The 18,671-nt window shown below is 40.0% G+C and overlaps 1 protein-coding gene across 3 annotated transcripts in view; it reads left to right on the top strand.

Annotated features, from left to right (window-relative positions):
* Window positions 1-18,671, top strand: part of STIM1 (stromal interaction molecule 1) — a 247,378-nt gene that overhangs the window by 73,603 nt on the left and 155,104 nt on the right. Inside the window, exon 3 of one of the 3 annotated variants that reach the window (XM_044668082.1) lies at window positions 1,749-1,761. The exons of the other annotated variants lie outside the window; for them this stretch is intronic. Coding sequence (XP_044524017.1) covers window positions 1,749-1,761 — 13 coding nt within the window. The remainder of the gene's footprint in view (window positions 1-1,748; window positions 1,762-18,671) is intronic. 3 annotated transcript variants of the gene reach the window in all.

Here is an 18,671-nt window from a genome sequence, read left to right as displayed (position 1 = left end):
AGCCTATCACTTTTCTCTCAAGCCAAGTCATATAGTCTATGGGCTAAATATCTTTCAACTTCAGCTGATCATTATATGGTATCCACATTATTATTTAGCCCTCTAGTTGCCTGTCCATATAAACTAACCAGAGGTGATGATTGTATTTTTCTTTATAATCGTTTGGAAGTGGTCTACTTGCCAGAATGTACTTCTCTTTGGGAATGTAGCTGAAAACCACAGGGTTGGCTCAGTTTGGTTAGTGTCATTCTTAGCTCTCAGAGCCTTCTTATCGCTATCTGGCCTATCAAGCTGTCCAAAGCCAACAAATCTTCCCAGTGTAGTCAGCTCATATAACATCACTGGGATCTGACCTTCCCAGCCTGGCTTTCTTTCCCCAGCATACCAGTAACAGCTCACAGCTGTGGGCAGGGAGTCATTGTTCCATCTGCCTCTTTGCTATCTTCTTATGCCATTTGCAACCTTGGAGCCTTGAATATTCTCTCTGCATCATGTTGCCTTTCACAGTGTATGGTAAGAGAAAGAGCACTGATGTTCAAGCCCAAAAATTTACGTTCTAATGCTTACTATGGCATTGAATAGCTGTGTATTTAAGTCCTCTCCCTTCTCTGGGCAGTTCCCTCATCTGTAAAGGCATCTTGGGGAGAGAAGACTTGGGGGGAGATATTAGCTGTTTTCAGCTCATCTTTGAGCTCTTCATTCTGTGATCTTATTTGAAGTATTAGCCTGTTATGGGGAAGAGGGGATAAGACTTGTTGACTTGTTCTGCTTGCCTCCAGAGGGGAGAGGACTAGGATTAAAGAATTGCAGGGGGTGGGGGCAAGGGGAAACCAATCTTTTTTATTTCATTCATTCATTTATTTATTTGTTTTTATTTAAGCCCTTACCTTCTGTCTTGGAGTTAATGCTGTGTATTGGCTCCAAGGCAGAAGAGTGGTAAGGGTAGGCAATGGGGGTCAAGTGACTTGCCCAGGGTCACGACTGGGAAGTGTCTGAGGCCAGACTTGAACCTAGGACCTCCTGTCTCTAGGTCTGGCTCTCAATTCACTGAGCTACCCAGCTGCCCCTGGGGGAGACCAATTTTAACAGTATGTCAAGAAAAAGCGTCCTAATGATTAGAGATATTCTGAAGTGGAATAGGTTATCCCAGGAAGTAGTGAGTTCCTCATTATTGGAATTCTTCAAGCAGGATTGATGATCACTTGTTGGATATTATCGTGGGGATTACTGCAAAGGTATAGGTTGAAATAGATGCTTTCCCAAGGTCATTCTTAACTCTGAGAGTTTAAGCCTCCAAACTCTGATTTCAGTCCTTTCTCCAACATTCATTGATTTCAGTTTCCTTCACTTTCACTCTTTAGGACCTGCTTCCTCTTTATATTGGGAGGGACTTAGGGAATCTCTTCATCTAATTTCCCTTATAAAACAAATGGAGTGGAGAAAGGAAAGCAGGTACCTCATTTGAGGCCCAGGCATATGGGATGTTCCAGGACTAGCACCTGTGGCATGAGGGTTTGCTGAGCCCTTTTCAGGACTACTCATCCACCTTTGGCATTCATCTTTCTTCCAATTCTCATCTATGGCTCTAAGAAGCTATAGGTCACATGAGCAGTGTCACAAAACCAAGTTTAGGGCAACCAACAGGTCCCCTATATTAAGGGAATTCGACCCGGAGCATATGAAAACTTCCCTTGGCAGAATGGGAAGATGAAAACAGTTTGTTCCAACTGCCATGACAGTGTCTGAAGCAGGATCTGTGGAGTCTTAGAGCTTGGTCAGACATCAGAGATACCAAGACCATTCACTGTAACCTGGGCCATCACCAGTCATCCTAACTTTTGCCTTGCCATGGACCTCGGTGACTCTAGAAAAGGGAAGTAAGACTTTCTGCCTCACTTAAACCCAGTTGACTGGAGAGTCAAAACATGTGATGCCATTGGTTCCCTTTGAAGAATGAAGGATGAACGATCAAGGTACAGATAGAATTAGGTAGATTTGGCTTAACTTCTGGATTCCCTAGTCAAGATCCTTTTTGCTGGGAATCAGATCTTCCTTTTTGTTTACTTTTGTGGAGAACAAATGTCAATTGAGTACTGTGCCTGATCCTGAGCTTAAAGGTGAGATTGGAGGTAGGGAGGAAGAGAGAGTACCACAGATGATTCATTTCAGTTGAACAGATTGACTCTGCTTATCCTCCAAGGGGCAGAATTAGAAATAAACAATAGTAAATAAAAAAGAAGCAAATTTTGACTACTTTCTAGTCATTTGGGTCATTTCACTTTCATATATATATTTTGAATATATATTACATATATATTTTACATATGCATAAATATATAGTCCATTATAGGTTATACTGGTATTTTCATGCAATACATATTTCTCATGGGAGATCTTTAAGAAAAGATTGAATGGCCATTTGTCTTAAGATGTTGTGGAAGGTATGGTTTAGACTTTGGTTGTTCTCCTTGGTACTTGAAGAGGACAAAAATGTTTTCACTACATTAGGGTCATTGTGCAGTATATCCAACTGTGGCTGAACAGACAAATATAAGCTTGGAATGCTCTGCCACCGGTCGAGCACAAATAACTCATATGATGGTGATGCCTCTAAATTAGTGCATTCCACATTTCTTTTGAGCTACTGAAATTCTGCTTTGACACAGAGTTTAGTACCTTCTTTGATATGGGCATACCATGCCGGACATCTCCCATGTGTCACAATTGATACCACAGTTCTTCAGAGAGACCTTGAGAGTATCATTGTATTGCTCCTTCTGATCTCCATGTGAGCACTTGCTTTGTGTGAATTCTTTGTAAAATAATCTTTTAGGCAAATTGTGTTTGGCTTTAGAGTTACATTCTCTTCAGTAGAGTTTGATTGTTTGGCAGTTCAGCTCGAGAAAAATTCCAGATGTCTAGTACCTTATCTTGCCAGGTGAACTTTAGAATCTTCTAATTCAAAATGGGAGTGATTCAGTTTCCTGGCATGGAACTGGTATATTGTCCAGATTTCACATGTGTACAACAATGAAGTCAGCACAACAGCGTTGTAGACCTTCAGTTTGGTAGGCAGCCTAACACTCTTCTCCCTCACACTTTCCTTTGGAGCTTCCCAAACCTGAGCTAGCTCTGGAAATGCCTATGTCAACCAATCATCCGTATGTACATCCCTGGAAAGTATATTGCCAGGGTAAGTCAACTTATCCACAGCATTCAAAATTTCTTCATTTGCTATAACTGACAATTCCATGTTTGGACAAGTTCCAGTGCTGGCCGGTAGAGAACTTCTGTTTTCTTGTTGATGGTCAGGCCAAAATTAGCACAAGCGGCAGAGAATCAATTCATACTCTGTTGCATCTCAGTCTCAGAGGCTGCAATGAGTCCACATTCACCTGGGAATGACTTGAACTAGTTGTCCTCTGATGTCTGTCCCTTTCAGTCCTTAGATTCTATGATATTACGACACATTTGGGCCAAAAATTTGAAAATGTGTTCTCTTTGTTTTAGCTTTCCGAGTGTCTGATTCTACATTGGACCCGAAGACTAGAAATAATGCAGTAGTATTTTAAGGTTTACAAAGCTCTTTGGTTATAAGAATCTTGTGAAGAAGATGGTGCAGTTGCTATTATCTGTTGTTCTTTTGTCTACTGGTTATCCCTAAGAGAATGTAAGCTTCTTGAGCATTTGAGTTTTGTTTGTGTAATTCCAACCTGACTCATAGGAAGTGCTTTTAATAAATGATTATGAATGATTTTTGGTCCCTATTTTCATAGTAGAGCAGACTCAAGCTGACAGTTATATTTATTTGCTTAAAGTCACAAAATATAATGGGATTTGAATCCAAGTCTCTCGACTCTAAGACAAGTTATAGTAATATTTATGCCTACTCTTGTTTTGGTCAGTGTCTGGGTCTGTTAATGAGCCTTTCTCTACATTCAAGTCTTTGTTAGCATCCTCGAAAACTAAAATTGGTCTTATTTTCTAGTTCACAACATAGCTTCAGGAGAAACTTGTTTGTGTATTGATAGTGTTTCTCCAACACTGTTTGATAGAGGTGGTATTATGTAGTGAAAAGAAGGTTGGGCTTTGAGGTGTAGCTTCATTACTTACTACCTGTTCGACTCTGGACAAATTGCTTCATTCTTTAGCCTAATTTAACTCTCTTTAAAGTGGGAATGACTACTTGCACTACTTATTTCATAGAGTTTCTGTGATGGGAAACATTGAAGTCATTATAGGAGTTATTAAAGGAACCCTTGGGTCTTGCTTCATTTCTTGGTATAAATAGGGTTCTTGTGGAAGAATCCACTTTTTCCTTTGAGTCTTTGCTTGCTATTATTACGGTGTTAGCTTCCTTCATTTGAAGTATCTAGAATTGCAATAATTTTGATTCTGCCACTCTTTTCCTTTACCCCTGTCTTACATTATGAAGTGGCTTTATTCTTTACCAAGGCTAATTCCTCTACATGTTCAAGCAATCCCATTCCATTCCATTTCCAAGAGATTATCTTCTCTGTCATCCCCTCTCTATCACTTATTTTTAATCTGTTGGTTCATTTCTTACTGCCTACAAATATGCCCGTGTCTCCCTTCCCCTGAAAAAACCTTCACTTGAACCTTACCATCCCTGATAATTATTGCCCTATATCTTTTCTGCCCTTTGTAGCTAAACTCCTGGAGAAGGTTATCTGCAACTGGTGCCTCTATTTTCTTTCTTCTTATTCTTTTATTAAACCTTTATAATCCAGCTTCTGACCTTATCGTTCCACCAAAAGTCCTCCGTCTACCTTTTCTCAATCTGTTTTCTCCTTGATCTCTTTGACATTGATCACCCTCTCCTCCTTGATATTCTTTCTCTCTAGGTTTTTGAAATTCAACTCTCTCCTGATTTTTTTCCTACCTGATTATCTGACCTGATGCTTCTTAGTCTCCTTTCCCCAGCCTTCATCTATAGCAGTGATTCCCAAAGTGGGTGCCACCGCTGCAGCAATCCATAGAAGCGGTGATGGCCACAGGTGCATTTATCTTTCCTATTAATTGCTATTAAAATTTAAAAAAATTAATTTCCAGGGAGCTAAGTAATATTTTTTTCTGGAAAGGGGTGGTAGGCCAAAAAAGTTTGGGAACCACTGATCTTATAGCATGTCCTTTAACCATAGATATCTCTCAGTTGTTGTCCTGGGTCCTCCTTTCTCTCTAAACTACTTTATTTGGTAACTTCATCAGCTTCCATTGACTTAATTATCATCTCTCTGCTAATGATTCTCAAATCATGTCCTGACCTTTCTACTGACCTCCAATTTCACGTTTTTATCTTCCTTTCAGACATCTCTAAACTGGGTATCCAGTATCTTAAACTTAGCATACCCAGAACAGAACTCATTATCTTCCCTCCTAAACCTTTCCTCCCTCCTTTCTCCCCTATTATTGTAGAAGGCAATACCATCTCTCAGTCCCTAAGGCTCTCATAGCCTAGGAGTCCTTGATTTCTCAGTTTCTCTCACCAAAGCACTCCTTGTCCCTCCAAAATCATACTGTTGCCAAGGACTGTCATTTTTACTATCAATGCAAGATCTCTGTTATACCTCAAACTCCTCCCCTCCCTCCTGCCACCACTCTACTACAGGCCCTCAATACCTCATTCCTGGATTATTGCAGTTGTTGGGTCTGCCTACTTCAAGTCTTTCCCTGTTCTATTCCATCCTTCATTCAGCTATCAAAGTGATTTTCCTAAAATACAGGCCCAACCATGCTGTTTCCCTTATTCAGCAAACTCCAGTGACTCTCCATCACTTCCAGGATCAAATAGAAAATGCTCATTTTGGCATTAAAAAACCCTTTGTAACCCAGCGTTCTCCTGCCTTCCCAGTCTTACTCTTTGATCCAGTGACACTGGACTCCTGGTTGTTCTTTAAAGATAATATTCCATTTCTCAGCTCTGAACATTTTCTCTGACTATCCCACATGCCTGGAATGCTTTCCTTCCTCAACTCTATTTGCTAACTTTCCTTGCTTCCTTTAGGACCCAACTAAAATCCCATCTTTTATAGGAAGTTTTTCTCCATCTTTCTTAATTTTTAATTAATTAATTCTTTTTTTTTAAACCCTCACCTTCCGTCTTAGAGTCAATACTGTGTATTGGCTCCAAGGCAGAAGAGTGGTTAGGGCTAGACAATGGGGGTCAAGTGACTTGCCCAGGGTCACACAGCTGGGAAGTGTCTGAGGTCAGATTTGAACCTAGGACCTCCCATCTCTAGGCCTGGCTCTCAATCCACTGAGCTACTAATTCTTAATTATAATGTCTTTCATCTATTAATTCTTTCTTCCATCCTGTATGTAGCTTGCTGCATATATATTTGTTTGCTTGATGTCTCCTTCATTAGTTTGTAAGCTTCTTGAAGGCAGACTGTCTTTACTTTTTTTTGGTATTCCTAGCACTTGGCATACTGCTGGAACATAGTAGGTATTTAAAAAATGTTTGTTTATGATAGATTAATACTAGTTGGTGTTTGGTTTCTTTTACCCACCTCTTCTTTAATTCCTGATTTAGGGTTTTGTTCCATGGACCAGGCTTTGACCCCCTACTTTTGGGTAGTGGGGTTGGTCCTGCTTGATCTTGCCCTGAGTGTCCTTGATTCCTGTTCTTACTTCTACTTCCAAGGGTTAGGCCCCTCTGGATCTTTGAGGTTCAGAGGACTGTATTCTCAGGGGCCTCCATTTTGTTTTTGGAGAGAATGTTAGGGAACTTAAGCCCTGGCTACCTGAAGCCCTAGGTACCTGAATTGTCCTGGTCTGACTACTGCCCTGAAGCTCTGGTCTCTCCCCACATTGGCCATATCTCCTTCCCAAAGTCTCCTGTGACTTTACAAGTATCCTTTGTCTTTCTTAGGAGCCCATCTCCCTTGCTGCTCCAGCCAGGGAGCCCTGCATGTGACTCATTTTTCTGACCCTTCTCTGGTATTGTTTGGAAATGACAGGTTTATTTGCCAGTATTGGTGATAGCATTGCTATTGGCCCTCTTTTCTAATGCTCTTAGGCTTCTGAGTGATTTCCTGGGCAGTTCTGGAGTAGAAGGCATTTACTATAGTTTCTCATTGGCCCTTTTAATCATTTTTCTGTCTGTCGGGGACATCAGGGTTTTGCTGGAGTAGGTTATGTGGGAGCAAGGTAGTTTTCTAGAGCCTTTTCTACAGGGGCCTCTCCTCTCCTTAGCAGGCTTAGGGCAGTAAGTTCAGATCTCATTGATCTCGTCCTTTCAGCCTTGTGGAGATTTTTTTGTTGTTGTTGTAAATCCTGATTTGCACTAGCTATATATATTTTCTGGTAATATTCACATTGTTTCAGACTCTATTAAGTTAGGGTTAGGTAAGGCACTGGTCTGCCTCCAGACCAGAAATAGACTTTCATTTAGCCTATGTGATTTAATCTTTGGGGGTGGGAGGGATGGGTGAATGAGTTTGAAAGGTTTCAGCATTATTGACATGGATACATTCAGATCTAAAAGTTGTCACTGCAAGACATATTCTGTGGGATAGATGTCTATGCTGAAACAAAGAAGTCCCCAATTCTGGGGGCTAGGACAGATGAGAACATTCAATTCAGTATCTCCTATGTTCCCTGGATCATGTTAGGAACTAAACTATGAGGAAAGGAAGAGAAGTAGAGGTTGCAGTCTTTGCTTTCAAGGAGCCATTAATTAGCAGACAAAACTTGTGCCAGGGAATTTCTGTAGTGATTTAAGGTTGATCAAATACTTTCCTAATAACCCGCCTGTGAGTAGTTGTTATCTCTATTCTACAGAGGAGGTTTAAAAAGGTGATGTGATTTTGGTCAAATGGCAGATCTAGTAGGAAACAGTTGGCAAACCCTATATATAGTATGTAGGCAATCACAAAACCTAAGTTTTGGTATCATCTCTTATTTACTGCCTGACCTTGGGCAAGGCTTTCACCTCTGAATCTTAGTTTCCTCATCTATAATATGTAGAAGTTTAGGTTAGAACAGCATTTCCCAAACTCATTTGGCTATGGAATATTTTGAGGCTTAAAACTTGAAGGAACCCATAAAATGCTAGTCTGGCATAAGGATACAGGGCTGAAATTCTTCAGGATAAAGGAGGGGTCAGAGTAATTTGAGAGCAAAATACAAAGAATTGAGTCTATATTACTACTTAAATATTGCCATGCATTGTAAGTGTTTCTGATATATATAAAAACAGTAGTTGGTTTAGAGTCAGAGACCCTAGATTTAAATACTGTTTTTGCTGTTTGTTAGCCATGTAATTTTGGGAAAATAATTTCCTTTGGGCTTCAGTTTCTTCATAATCCTGACAGCAGTTTTCTTACATAACCCTTATTTATATTAAGGTTCCATAATAGCCCTGCTATAAGGTTCCATAGGGACAGCTGAGTGGCTCAGTGGATTAAGAGCCAGGTCTAGAGACTGGAGGTCCTAGGTTCAAGTCCGGCCTCGGACACTTCTAGCTGTGTGACCTTGGGCAAGTCACTTGACCCCTACTGCCCACCCTTACCACTCCTGGGCCAAGGACGGTCCCTAGCCCGGATGAAAAAAGGAGGAGGGTTGGGCGTGGGGCTAGCAACCCCACCCTGAAAAAACTACATCTGCTAAAGAAATTGCAACCTAAAGTAGGGGCAGCTGGGCTAGCTCAGTGGATTGAGAGCCAGGCCTAGAGACGAAAGGTCCTAGGTTCAAGTCCGGGCTTAGACACTTCCCAGCTGGGTGACCCTGAGCGACTGTGTGTCCCATTACCTACTGGTTGTGGCCCTATGCTCCTAGAATGGAGTCCCAGGATAAAAAAAAAAAAAGTTCCATAGTTCCATTAGCGCCTGGAGCATAATTATGGGAAACTCTATTCTAGATGATTTATCTGTAGGGTTCCTTTTGGTTTTAATGTTTTATGATTATTAGAATATATAGTAGTACAGACTACAAGAAGTATTATTGACCACAAAAGTAGAAAAAGGAATTGATTTTGGTTAGAATTACAAGTGGAGTTTGTGCATTCTACCTATGTTGAGCCTTGAAAGATTGATAGGATTGAGTAAGCAGAAATTCAGATGTTGGTCATGGGAAAGTTGCAATTTTAACTGTCTAAATGTGGAATTGACTACTTTAGGAAACACTGGTTTTACTCGGAGCCTTTAACAGGAGGCAACTGTATAACCACTTGGTGTGGTGATATTGTAGAGAGGAATTCTGTTCCAACTATATGTTGGAACTAGATGCCCTCTAAAGTCTTTTATAGTTATTAGATTCTATGATTCTAGAGATAGTAAGTTAATTATTTTGCCCAGAATACTAAAACTAGTAAAAACTAGAAAGTCAGGTAGAAATCAGATTATCAAGGACTTTGAATGCCAAGGTAAGGAGTTTGGACTTCATCCTATAAGGATTAGGGGACCCATTTAAGGATTTTGACCTAGAGTAGTGACATTGATGAAAGGAGTGTTTAGGAATGTTAATCTAGCTCTAGGATCAGTGCTCTTTCCATTAAATCACATCATCTCTTATAGAATCTTACAGATTCTGTATAGGTTCATAGTACAAAGGTAACTGGTAATTAGCATGCTTCTCCTATATCTCTGTTAAAATAAGTTCAGCTGTGTAAAACTTCCACTTCTTAGTTCAACTTTCATTGTCCCTATTGCCTACAGCATCTCTGGTGTGAGGGCTTGTGGAGCCCTTTTGGTGTCCGCCTGCTGCCCAACTCTCACTTGTGGCTCCACGAAGCTATAGCATGCACAATGATCACAATCTGGTAAACCTCTACAGGCAGGCTAAATAAAGTTGAAGGTAACTGTCAGATCTCAAACCTGTCGATCAGTGGGGTATCTACCCCAGGCATGAGAAAGCTTCCTCTGGCAGAAAGGGTAGATAAGAATAATTTGTTCCATTGACCATGAAGGTGGCTGAAGCAGGCTTTATGGAGTGCTTACAGCTTGGTCAGACATTGAAGAAGCCAAGATATCCATCATATCCCAAGCCATCACCATATATCTTGATTTTTGTTTTGTTTCTGGGCGTTAAAGACTCTGGGAGAGAATGAGGGTGATAGCTTTGTGCAATTCTGCCTTCTATAAATCCAATTTGTGCTCAAGTCAGAAGATATCATCAGTTGTGCAATTTTGGTCCTCTTCAAATATGAGGGACAACATTGCTTACAGTAGCAAAGAATCATGGATTTAGAGCCAAAAGGGATCTCAGAGGTCTTACTTTTGTTTTAGAGATGCACAAACTGAGGCCCAGAGAATTTGGGGCTAGTTCAAGATCTTACAGGTACTAAGTGGAGAGCCAAATTTTAAAGCCAGGTCTTCTAATTTGAAACCCTGTGTTCTTTCCCCCTACTAAGTAGGGAACCCCCCCCCCCCATACTTTTAGCCTGGCATTCAAGCCTCCATCATCTGGCTCCAGGCTGCCTCTTAGGCCTTATTTTATGCTTTGTTAAATTTCCTCCTGTTATGTGATTACATGCATATAGATCTAAGTCTTTTCCCTCTTCTCTAACTATTGATACTATTCTTCATTCAAGACCTACTTTAAGTACCACTATCTCCATTCTTTTAAATAAAAGTGATTCCTCATTCCTTGATTCTAATAAACTCTTTTGTTTGGCATCTCTTAGTCACTCATTTTCCTTAGTACAATGTCTGATACAGGTTAGGCACTTCATAAAATGCTTGTTGATTGTCAAAGTGAGATCAGTTTCCAGCTTAGGCTAATCAGAGATGGGAGGAGTTTCCTGGCAGTTTCTCAGATTTCCTCAGCTTTCAGAGGCTCATTGTATATCTCTTTCTGAATATGTTTCCAGAGATTTCTTCCTGTTTTTCCTGGAACTGATGAGATTTTAATCAGTTATACTTTCTAAACCTAGCACCTGGGAGGAAGATGATTCTGGGGAGGAATGTTTGTGGGAGGCATCACAATGTAGTGAATGATCACTGGACTTAGAATTATTAGTTTTGTAATGGTGGTAGACAAATCTCTTGTCTTAGTTTCCTTATTTGTAAAATGGGAATGAGGTAGTACTTGCCTCATAGGGTTGCTATGAGGAAAGCACATTGTAAACCTTAAAGGATTATTAATTCAAGTTGTTAATATGTGACTGTGTGTTGTGGACTGAAGGGAGAGGCATTATGGTCCAGGTTTGCTATCCCTTCTTTGATTGCTACCCCAGCTATCCTGCTCCAACAGCATTGGAAAGGACTTTAGGGCCATTTAGTCTAAACCTTTCTTTTTTTTATAGATGAAGAAAATGACTCTCAGAAGGAATTAATCAAGGTTCCAAAATTAATCAGTAGCAGAGTTGAGATTTGAATCCAAGTCATTTGACTCCAAATCCAGTGTTCTTTCCATTATACCACATTGGTTGCTAGGAATAAGGCTAGGAAACCCCTGATAGAAGCTGACTAACCTTTGCTCAGTCATGGAGAGATCTCAGTTTTGTCCATGGTTTCAAAGCATGCTGTAGCTCTTCAGAGAGCTTTACGCTACCTATTAGATTCTCTTATTGAAGCTGATTTCTAAATCTGCTTTCTAGTGTGATAATACTAGTTTTCAGACTTTCTCTTTAGTCGAAGCTTCCCTGTCTTTGTCACCCACCTTTCTAGGAAGATTTTCTCATCTTATGCAGCAGTCCTGTATTCTCTCTTTAATTATCCCTGACAATAGCATTCATAATTTCTACCATGATTTATTATTTAGTTTTGTTTTAACCTTTATTTCTTTGACTATAAACATCACATGATGGTTTTTGCTTTGGCTCACACTTATTTCCTTCCCCTGGAAAGCTCATCTTGCTTCTCTTCCTCCCTCTCCCATACCCACTGTGTGAGAATAATCTTGTCTCCACTCCAAGGCCCAGCCCAAGTATCAACTGTTTTTTTTCCTTCCTTTGTATTCCCATAGTACACTGCATGTACTTAATAACCCTTCAATTAGGTAACAAATTCAACAAATATTTATCACATTATACCATATGTTGTAGTTTTTTTTGTGCAATCTTAACTTCTCTACTAGGATATCATTATAATTTTCCTCAATATCCCTGCCTCTCTCCCTCTCAAAGAGCCATCTCATATAACAAATTGTATTCTTTTTTTTTTAACTTTTTTTTTTATTTTAAACCCTTAACTTCTGTGTATTGACTTATAGGTGGAAGAGTGGTAAGGGTAGGCAATGGGGGTCAAGTGACTTGCCCAGGGTCACACAGCTGGGAAGTGTCTGAGGCCAGATTTGAACCTAGGACCTCCTGTCTCTAGGCTTGGCTCTCAATCCACTGAGCTACCCAGCTGCCCCAACAAATTGTATTCTTAAAGACCAAAAATAAAAAAAGAAAAGAAAAGAAAGAAAGAAAGAAAAGGAAAAGTTAAAAATCAGCACACAAGATCAAGCACTGAAAAAATCTGCAACTGCTGGGGAGCTTTTATCTCCAACAAGGCCATCCCTTATTCTTGGCCTTCCATCTGCTATCCTAGTTCCTTGGCTTGTTGTCCCCATTTCAGTTTTTTGAAGTTCTCCCTGTATTTCTAACACTAGATTAGATGCCACCTCCTTCATAAAGAGCTAGAACTTCTGCTCTGTTTCCTTCTCCCTTTTTCCCTTTGGTCCAGGAAAAAATAATGTCTACTTTCTCCAGTTTCTCAGAACAGTTTTTATAGACTGCCTCTTTGCATATATCCCTCTCTTGTATCATAATTGTTTAAGTAAATGCCTTTTCTTCTCCTTATTAGATTGTAAGCTTAGAGCAAGGTCCTGTGTATATGAAATGTCTTTGTCTAACACCAAGCACTGAATTTTGCAGCTGTACTCAGTGCTCATTGAATGTTGGTAGAATGAATTGACATCATAACTATTACTAGGCTGGTTGAAAGTGATGTCTTAGATCCCACATACCAGAGGGGTTATTTGCTGATTCCACTTGGTCAGAAGACATTTCAAGTTTCCCTAAATTCCTTTTCCCCTGCAGAGAGCTAAGCTGAGCTGTAGGTATGAAGGGACTGTGTCCTGTGGTGAAATGGGGACGTGCTGTTCTGAGAACATTCTTGCTAATAGGCTACTTCTCAAGAGTGTGCCCCTTGCTGGTCTTTGAATCCGGTGCCAGGAGCATGCTGTCAGCAGGGATATTTGCAGCCAACAGAATTCTTTTTTTTTTAATGTAAAGATATTTTATTTTACCTATTACATGTAATAACAAATTTCCACATTTTCCAAAGTTATATGATCCAAATTGTCTCCTTATCCTTATCCTTTCCAGAGTTGGGAAGCAATTTGATCTGGGTTATATGTGTATTATCATGCAAAACCTATTTACATATTTTTGTAAGAGAATAACCATATAAAACCAACCCCCACAAATAAAAACCCAAATATACTAAAGTGAAAAATCATGTGCTTTGATTTGCATCCTGGCTCCAACAATTTTTTCTCTGGGGGTAGATAGCATTCTTTGTCATAAGTCCTTCAGAATTGTCCTAGATCATTTTATTGCTGAGAGTAGCCAAATCTATTACAGTTGATCATTCCACAATATTGCTGTTACTGTATATAGTCACATGGTCAGTAAGTGTATGGAAGCTGGGATTCAAACCCAGGGTTCACCTAACTCCTAGTCCATTGATCTTTTCACCAGGTTGTATAGGAGGATAGTGAGCTACATAAGGGCTGAGAGGAAGACTCGTATCTACGTGTTGTGCTGTAGCTACGTTTTGGGTTATTCCACACTGACAATCTGGAGTAGCCAGTATTTCTCCTTATGAAAATGCCTTTGAATTGTGTTCTCTGCTCAGCTCAGACCTTTTGTTTTCTAGGAAGTTTTCCCTAACTATCCTAGCCTCTACTATCAGTCAGGCAGTAAACACTACTACTGTGTTCCAGGCACTGTACTAAGTACTGGGGATTCAATGAAAGCAAGACAGTCTTTACTCCCTAGGAGCACACAGTTTAGTGGAAGAGACAACATGTATGTAAGCAACTAAGTACATAAGAGCATATACAAGATAAATAGGAAATTATCAACAAGAAGAAAGGAGGATTGGGAAAGGCTTGCTGTAGAAGGTGGGAATTGAAGGAAGCCAGGAGGTAAAAATGGAGAAGGAAAGAGTTCCAGGCCCACAAAGAAGATAGTGAAAATGCCTAGAGTCTGTAGATGGAGCCTTTTGTTTGAAGACTAGCCAGACAGCCATTGTATTGCAGATTGGAGGGGTGTCCAAGGTAAAAGAAAGGTAGAAGTGGGGCTAGGTTACAAAGGACTTTGAAGACCAAACAGAGAATTTCACATTTGATCCTGTAGGTGATAGGAAGCCATTGAACTTAATTTATTGGGGACAGGTCAGGCACTGGCCTCTCCTTCTTTGACTTTCCACAGACCTCATTGTTTGCACACCCATTTGACATTTATCCTTTCTTGTAGCTTTGTACTGCTAATTATCTTTTCATTATGAGCTTTTTGGTTGAAAGTTAAAGGGCAGGAGATCTTATTTTCTGTATCCCTACATGTGACCTAGTAAATATGACCTTGATTATTATAGATGTTAGATGTAGATAAAACTGTTACACATAAAAGTCTTGCATATTATAGATGTAAAAAGGTAGTCAGTGTTTGGTTTTACAGAGTAATTCTGAAAAAAGCCCAAAAATGAATCTAGAAGTTTTTCTTATCTTTCCACAATCCTATAAGGAAATGGTAAGTCTATATCTCTACCTCAGTAAATTCAAATGAGATAATATTTGTAAAGTGCTTAGCATAGTGCCTGACACATAGTGGGTACTTAATAAATGCTTTTTTTTCTTTCCAACCTCCTCCCCAAATTTCCTTGAGATGGCCAGCAAGGGTTGGTCATGTTACGGTTTACTTGAAGGACCTTAAAATGTATACTAGGAATGACTTATATTTGTGTAGCACTTTAAGGGTTGCAAAGTACCTTATACATTATCTCATTTGATCTTCACAACTCCATGAAGTAGATGCTATTATTACCTACATCTTATGGAAAAGGAAACTTGAGTCTTGGTTAAATTACCTATTAAATGTCTGAAAATAAATCCAAACTCAGTTCTTCCTGACTTCCACTGTGTGTGTAGATATATTTAGAGAAAGAGTATGTATATAAATGTATGTATGTTTATTTGTATGTGTGTATGTATATATGACCTTAAAGGTCATATTCACCTCTATAGTTTATGGTAATTGACTGCAGCCTAGAGTGTGGATTTAGAGTCAAAAGACCTGGGCATCAGATCCTGGTGCTGCCATATGCAGCTAAATGATCCTGGGCAAGTCACTTTACCTCTTAGAGTTGCATCCTCATTTGTAACATGAGAATAATATCTGTATTTCTTTCCTCAGCGCTGTTTTCAGAATCAAGTGATATAACATGTGGAAAATGCTTTGTCAGGGGTAGCTATGTAAAACAGATAGGATATCAGGCCTGGAGTTGGGAGAACCTGATTTCAAATGTGGCCTCAGACACTTCCCTTCCTAGCTATGTGATCTTGGACAAGTCACTTAACCTAGACTTTGCCCTTCTGGTTTAGAGTTGTTACTAAGGCAGAAAGTATGGGTTAAAAAGAAAAAAAAGAATTAGGCTGATTCTAACCATGCAGTGGACTTTAATTAATGTGTTCCCTCTCAATGGAGACTCTCATTTCAAGAAGAAGCTAAATGACCACTTGCCATGACTTGTAGAGAGGATTCTTATTTTCACAGCCAGTGAAAATGCTTGGAATCAGGAAATGGAATTTCTTGTGTGAGGAACAGTAAGGAGGATAGTATTCCTGGATCATACAATGTGTAGGAGTGAGGGGGGAGGTATAAGGTGTAAGAAAACTGGAAAAATAGGAAGGGGCTGAGTTATAAAGGACTTAAGAGAATTTTGTATTTGATTCTGGAAGTAATCAGGAACCATTAGGTAGGGAGGGAAAGAGAGAGAGACAGAGAGAGAGTGTGTGTATATGTGTGTATGTGAGAGAGAGTGAAATAAAGAGAGAGAAAGTGAGTGTGTGTGAGAGAAAGAAGTAGAGAGAAAGTGAGTGAGTGAGAGAGAGAGAGTGAGTGTGTGTGTGTGTATGTGTGTGTGTGTGTGTGTGTGTGTGTGTGTGTGTGTTGAGACAGGCAGTCCCAGCAGCCTTAGTCCTCTCCTGAGTCAGTGATGGTCCCTGTTAGGGTAGAGGCAATGTCAGAGCAGGGAAGGGGGTGGAATATGGCATATATGAGAGATGTTAACATAGAAATGACAAAACTTGGCAGTGAATGGGATATGGATGGGTTCAAAGTTAGGAAGAGGAGAGGATTGAGATCAGTTTAGGACATGTTGAGTTTAAGATGTCTATGAAACATCCAGACTGAAATGTTGAAAAGGCAGAGATGTGAGACTGGGAGTCAGGAGGGAGGTGAGGACTAGACAAATAGACCTCAGATCATCTACATGGAGCTAATTGAGTCTTCTGGGGGCTGATGAGAGCCCCAAATGATATGGTATAAGAGAGAGAAGACAAGAGGATTAGGACAGAGCCTGGTTTTGTAAACCATAAAGTGGTACATAAATGACAGTTAATAGCTGTTATTGTCAAGGTCATACAGTGAGTTAGTGTGAGAGTTAGGTCTAGGACTCTGGTCTCCAGACTCCCTGTGCAGTGTATCATTAAGATTTAAACTAATTTACTAATAATAGGTTTCAAGGCCTTCTGTTAATTGCCTCTCTCCCTTCCTCCCACCTCTTCCTCCATTTTCACTCATTGCTCTGAGCCCTATACTGTGGCCAACCAACCCCCATGTCTGACTCAGATGCTTCTCATTGGGTTTTGCTGCTCCAGGTGCTTGCCAGGGGTCACTGCCCTGCCTACAGTCAATTATTTTCTGTTGCCTTTCACTTGGTGCAAAGAATCAGCATTTTCAAATGCTAGAGTTAGGACTGAGAACTGGAGATGATCTTAGAGATTATCTGGTCTAATTCATTTTAAAGATGAGAAAAGTAAGTCACAGAGAAGTAAGTTGTACAACATTGAATAGCTAGTAACAAGGGCTGGGTTTTTGTTTTTGTTTTTTTAAATCCTTAACTTCTGTGTATTGGCTCCTAGGTGGAAGAGTGGTAAGGGTGGGCAATGGGGGTCAAGTGACTTGCCCAGGGTCACACAGCTGGGAAGTGTCTGAGGCCAGATTTGAATCTAGGACCTCACATCTCTAGGCCTGGCTCTCAATCCACCGAGTTACCCAGCTGCCCCAAGGGCTGGGTTTTGAATCCAGGTTTTTGGATTATATATGAACTGCCTAAGAACTTTTCTGAGAAATTATTTCTGTTTAATGCCAGCAAGAAATTATAATTCTTAGGGAAAAGATAGACTTCTCATACTCATGTGTAAACCCATTGGCTGAAAGATTCAGTGATAATTCTGATGATGGTTAAATGACAAGTTTTGATAATTGAGCTTCCGTTTTAACACAGAAGTACAGATAATACCAACAAAGCTGTTTCCCAGCATGCTGCTTCTGGCACTCCCTTCTGTGAATGGAGGCAGCGTGTGTATGTGGGAGGCTCCTGGGAGTTAGTGGGAGACCTCCAAAGGTCTGCTCAAGTTTGGGGGGATGTATAGTTTGGGATAAATTTTAGTTGTTTCAGTCTTGAAAAAAGCCAGTTGCCCACTAGCCCAGAGTAAAATGGCCAGCTTGATTGCATAAATTTGATTCTCTGCAGCCCACAGACTTCCTAACAAGTCAAACTGTATAACCATGGAATGGACTTTGATGTTCCACTTCCATGGAAGTTTTTGTTTCAAGAAAAAGCTAAATGCTTGCCATGGATTCTGTAGAGAGGATTCTTATTTGGGTTTAGGTTGGACCAGAAGCTCTTTGATGTCCTTTCCAATCCTATGATTCTTTGGAGTGGAAAGGGACCTAATAAGGCAGGGAGTGGCAGTGCCAATTGAGAGCATCAGAAACTACTTTTATCCAGGCAGTGAGTTTTGCCTTGGAGGGTCCTGGCCCAGAGAATAAATAAAACCTCAGTTCTCTGAGTCTTATTAATAGTACCTATTTCAAAAGATCAGAGACTAATTTTCACATACTAGTGACTGGTATTCCAGTGATGAGCCCTTTCTCAATTACATAATGGACATACAATTGGGCTGTTCTTTCCTAGTTGCTTAAATTCTCCTTGCAGAACCTCATCCCTTCCACACATTGATGATGAGACACTGAAGAACAATAGCTGAGGCTTAATGATCACCATAGCTTTAAAACAGCAGCACTTTAGAGGTTACAGACCACTATTACACACATTATCTTGCTTGATCTAAGCTGGGAAAGTCAGTGTAAATCCCTCTCCCTATCTCCTTTTTTATAGAGGAAGCTAAGATTCCCTGGGACTTGAACAAAAGACTTCTAAAATGCTATTTCCTTTTACCAATCTGCTTCTATTAGGAACTGTTCAGGTTCCTTCAACACAATTTTTACCTTTCTCATCAGCTATAATGCTGTGATGCTGAAGGGTATGTTGTATGTCTTATCTTCTTCTATTCCCTCTGGCATCTAGGATAAAATACAAATTCTGTAACTTGACATGGACTCGTTCTAACTTAATTATTTCTAGGCTTAGTTCATATTACTCCTTCATACAATCTATATTTTAGGCAAACTGGCTTTTTTTTGCTTTTTT

The sequence above is a fragment of the Gracilinanus agilis genome, chromosome 3 (genome assembly GCF_016433145.1).
Source record: "Gracilinanus agilis isolate LMUSP501 chromosome 3, AgileGrace, whole genome shotgun sequence".
NCBI classification, from domain to species: domain Eukaryota; kingdom Metazoa; phylum Chordata; class Mammalia; order Didelphimorphia; family Didelphidae; genus Gracilinanus; species Gracilinanus agilis.
The sequence above is the reverse complement of the archived record's forward strand: the minus strand, read 5'-3'. Positions and strand labels throughout refer to the sequence as shown.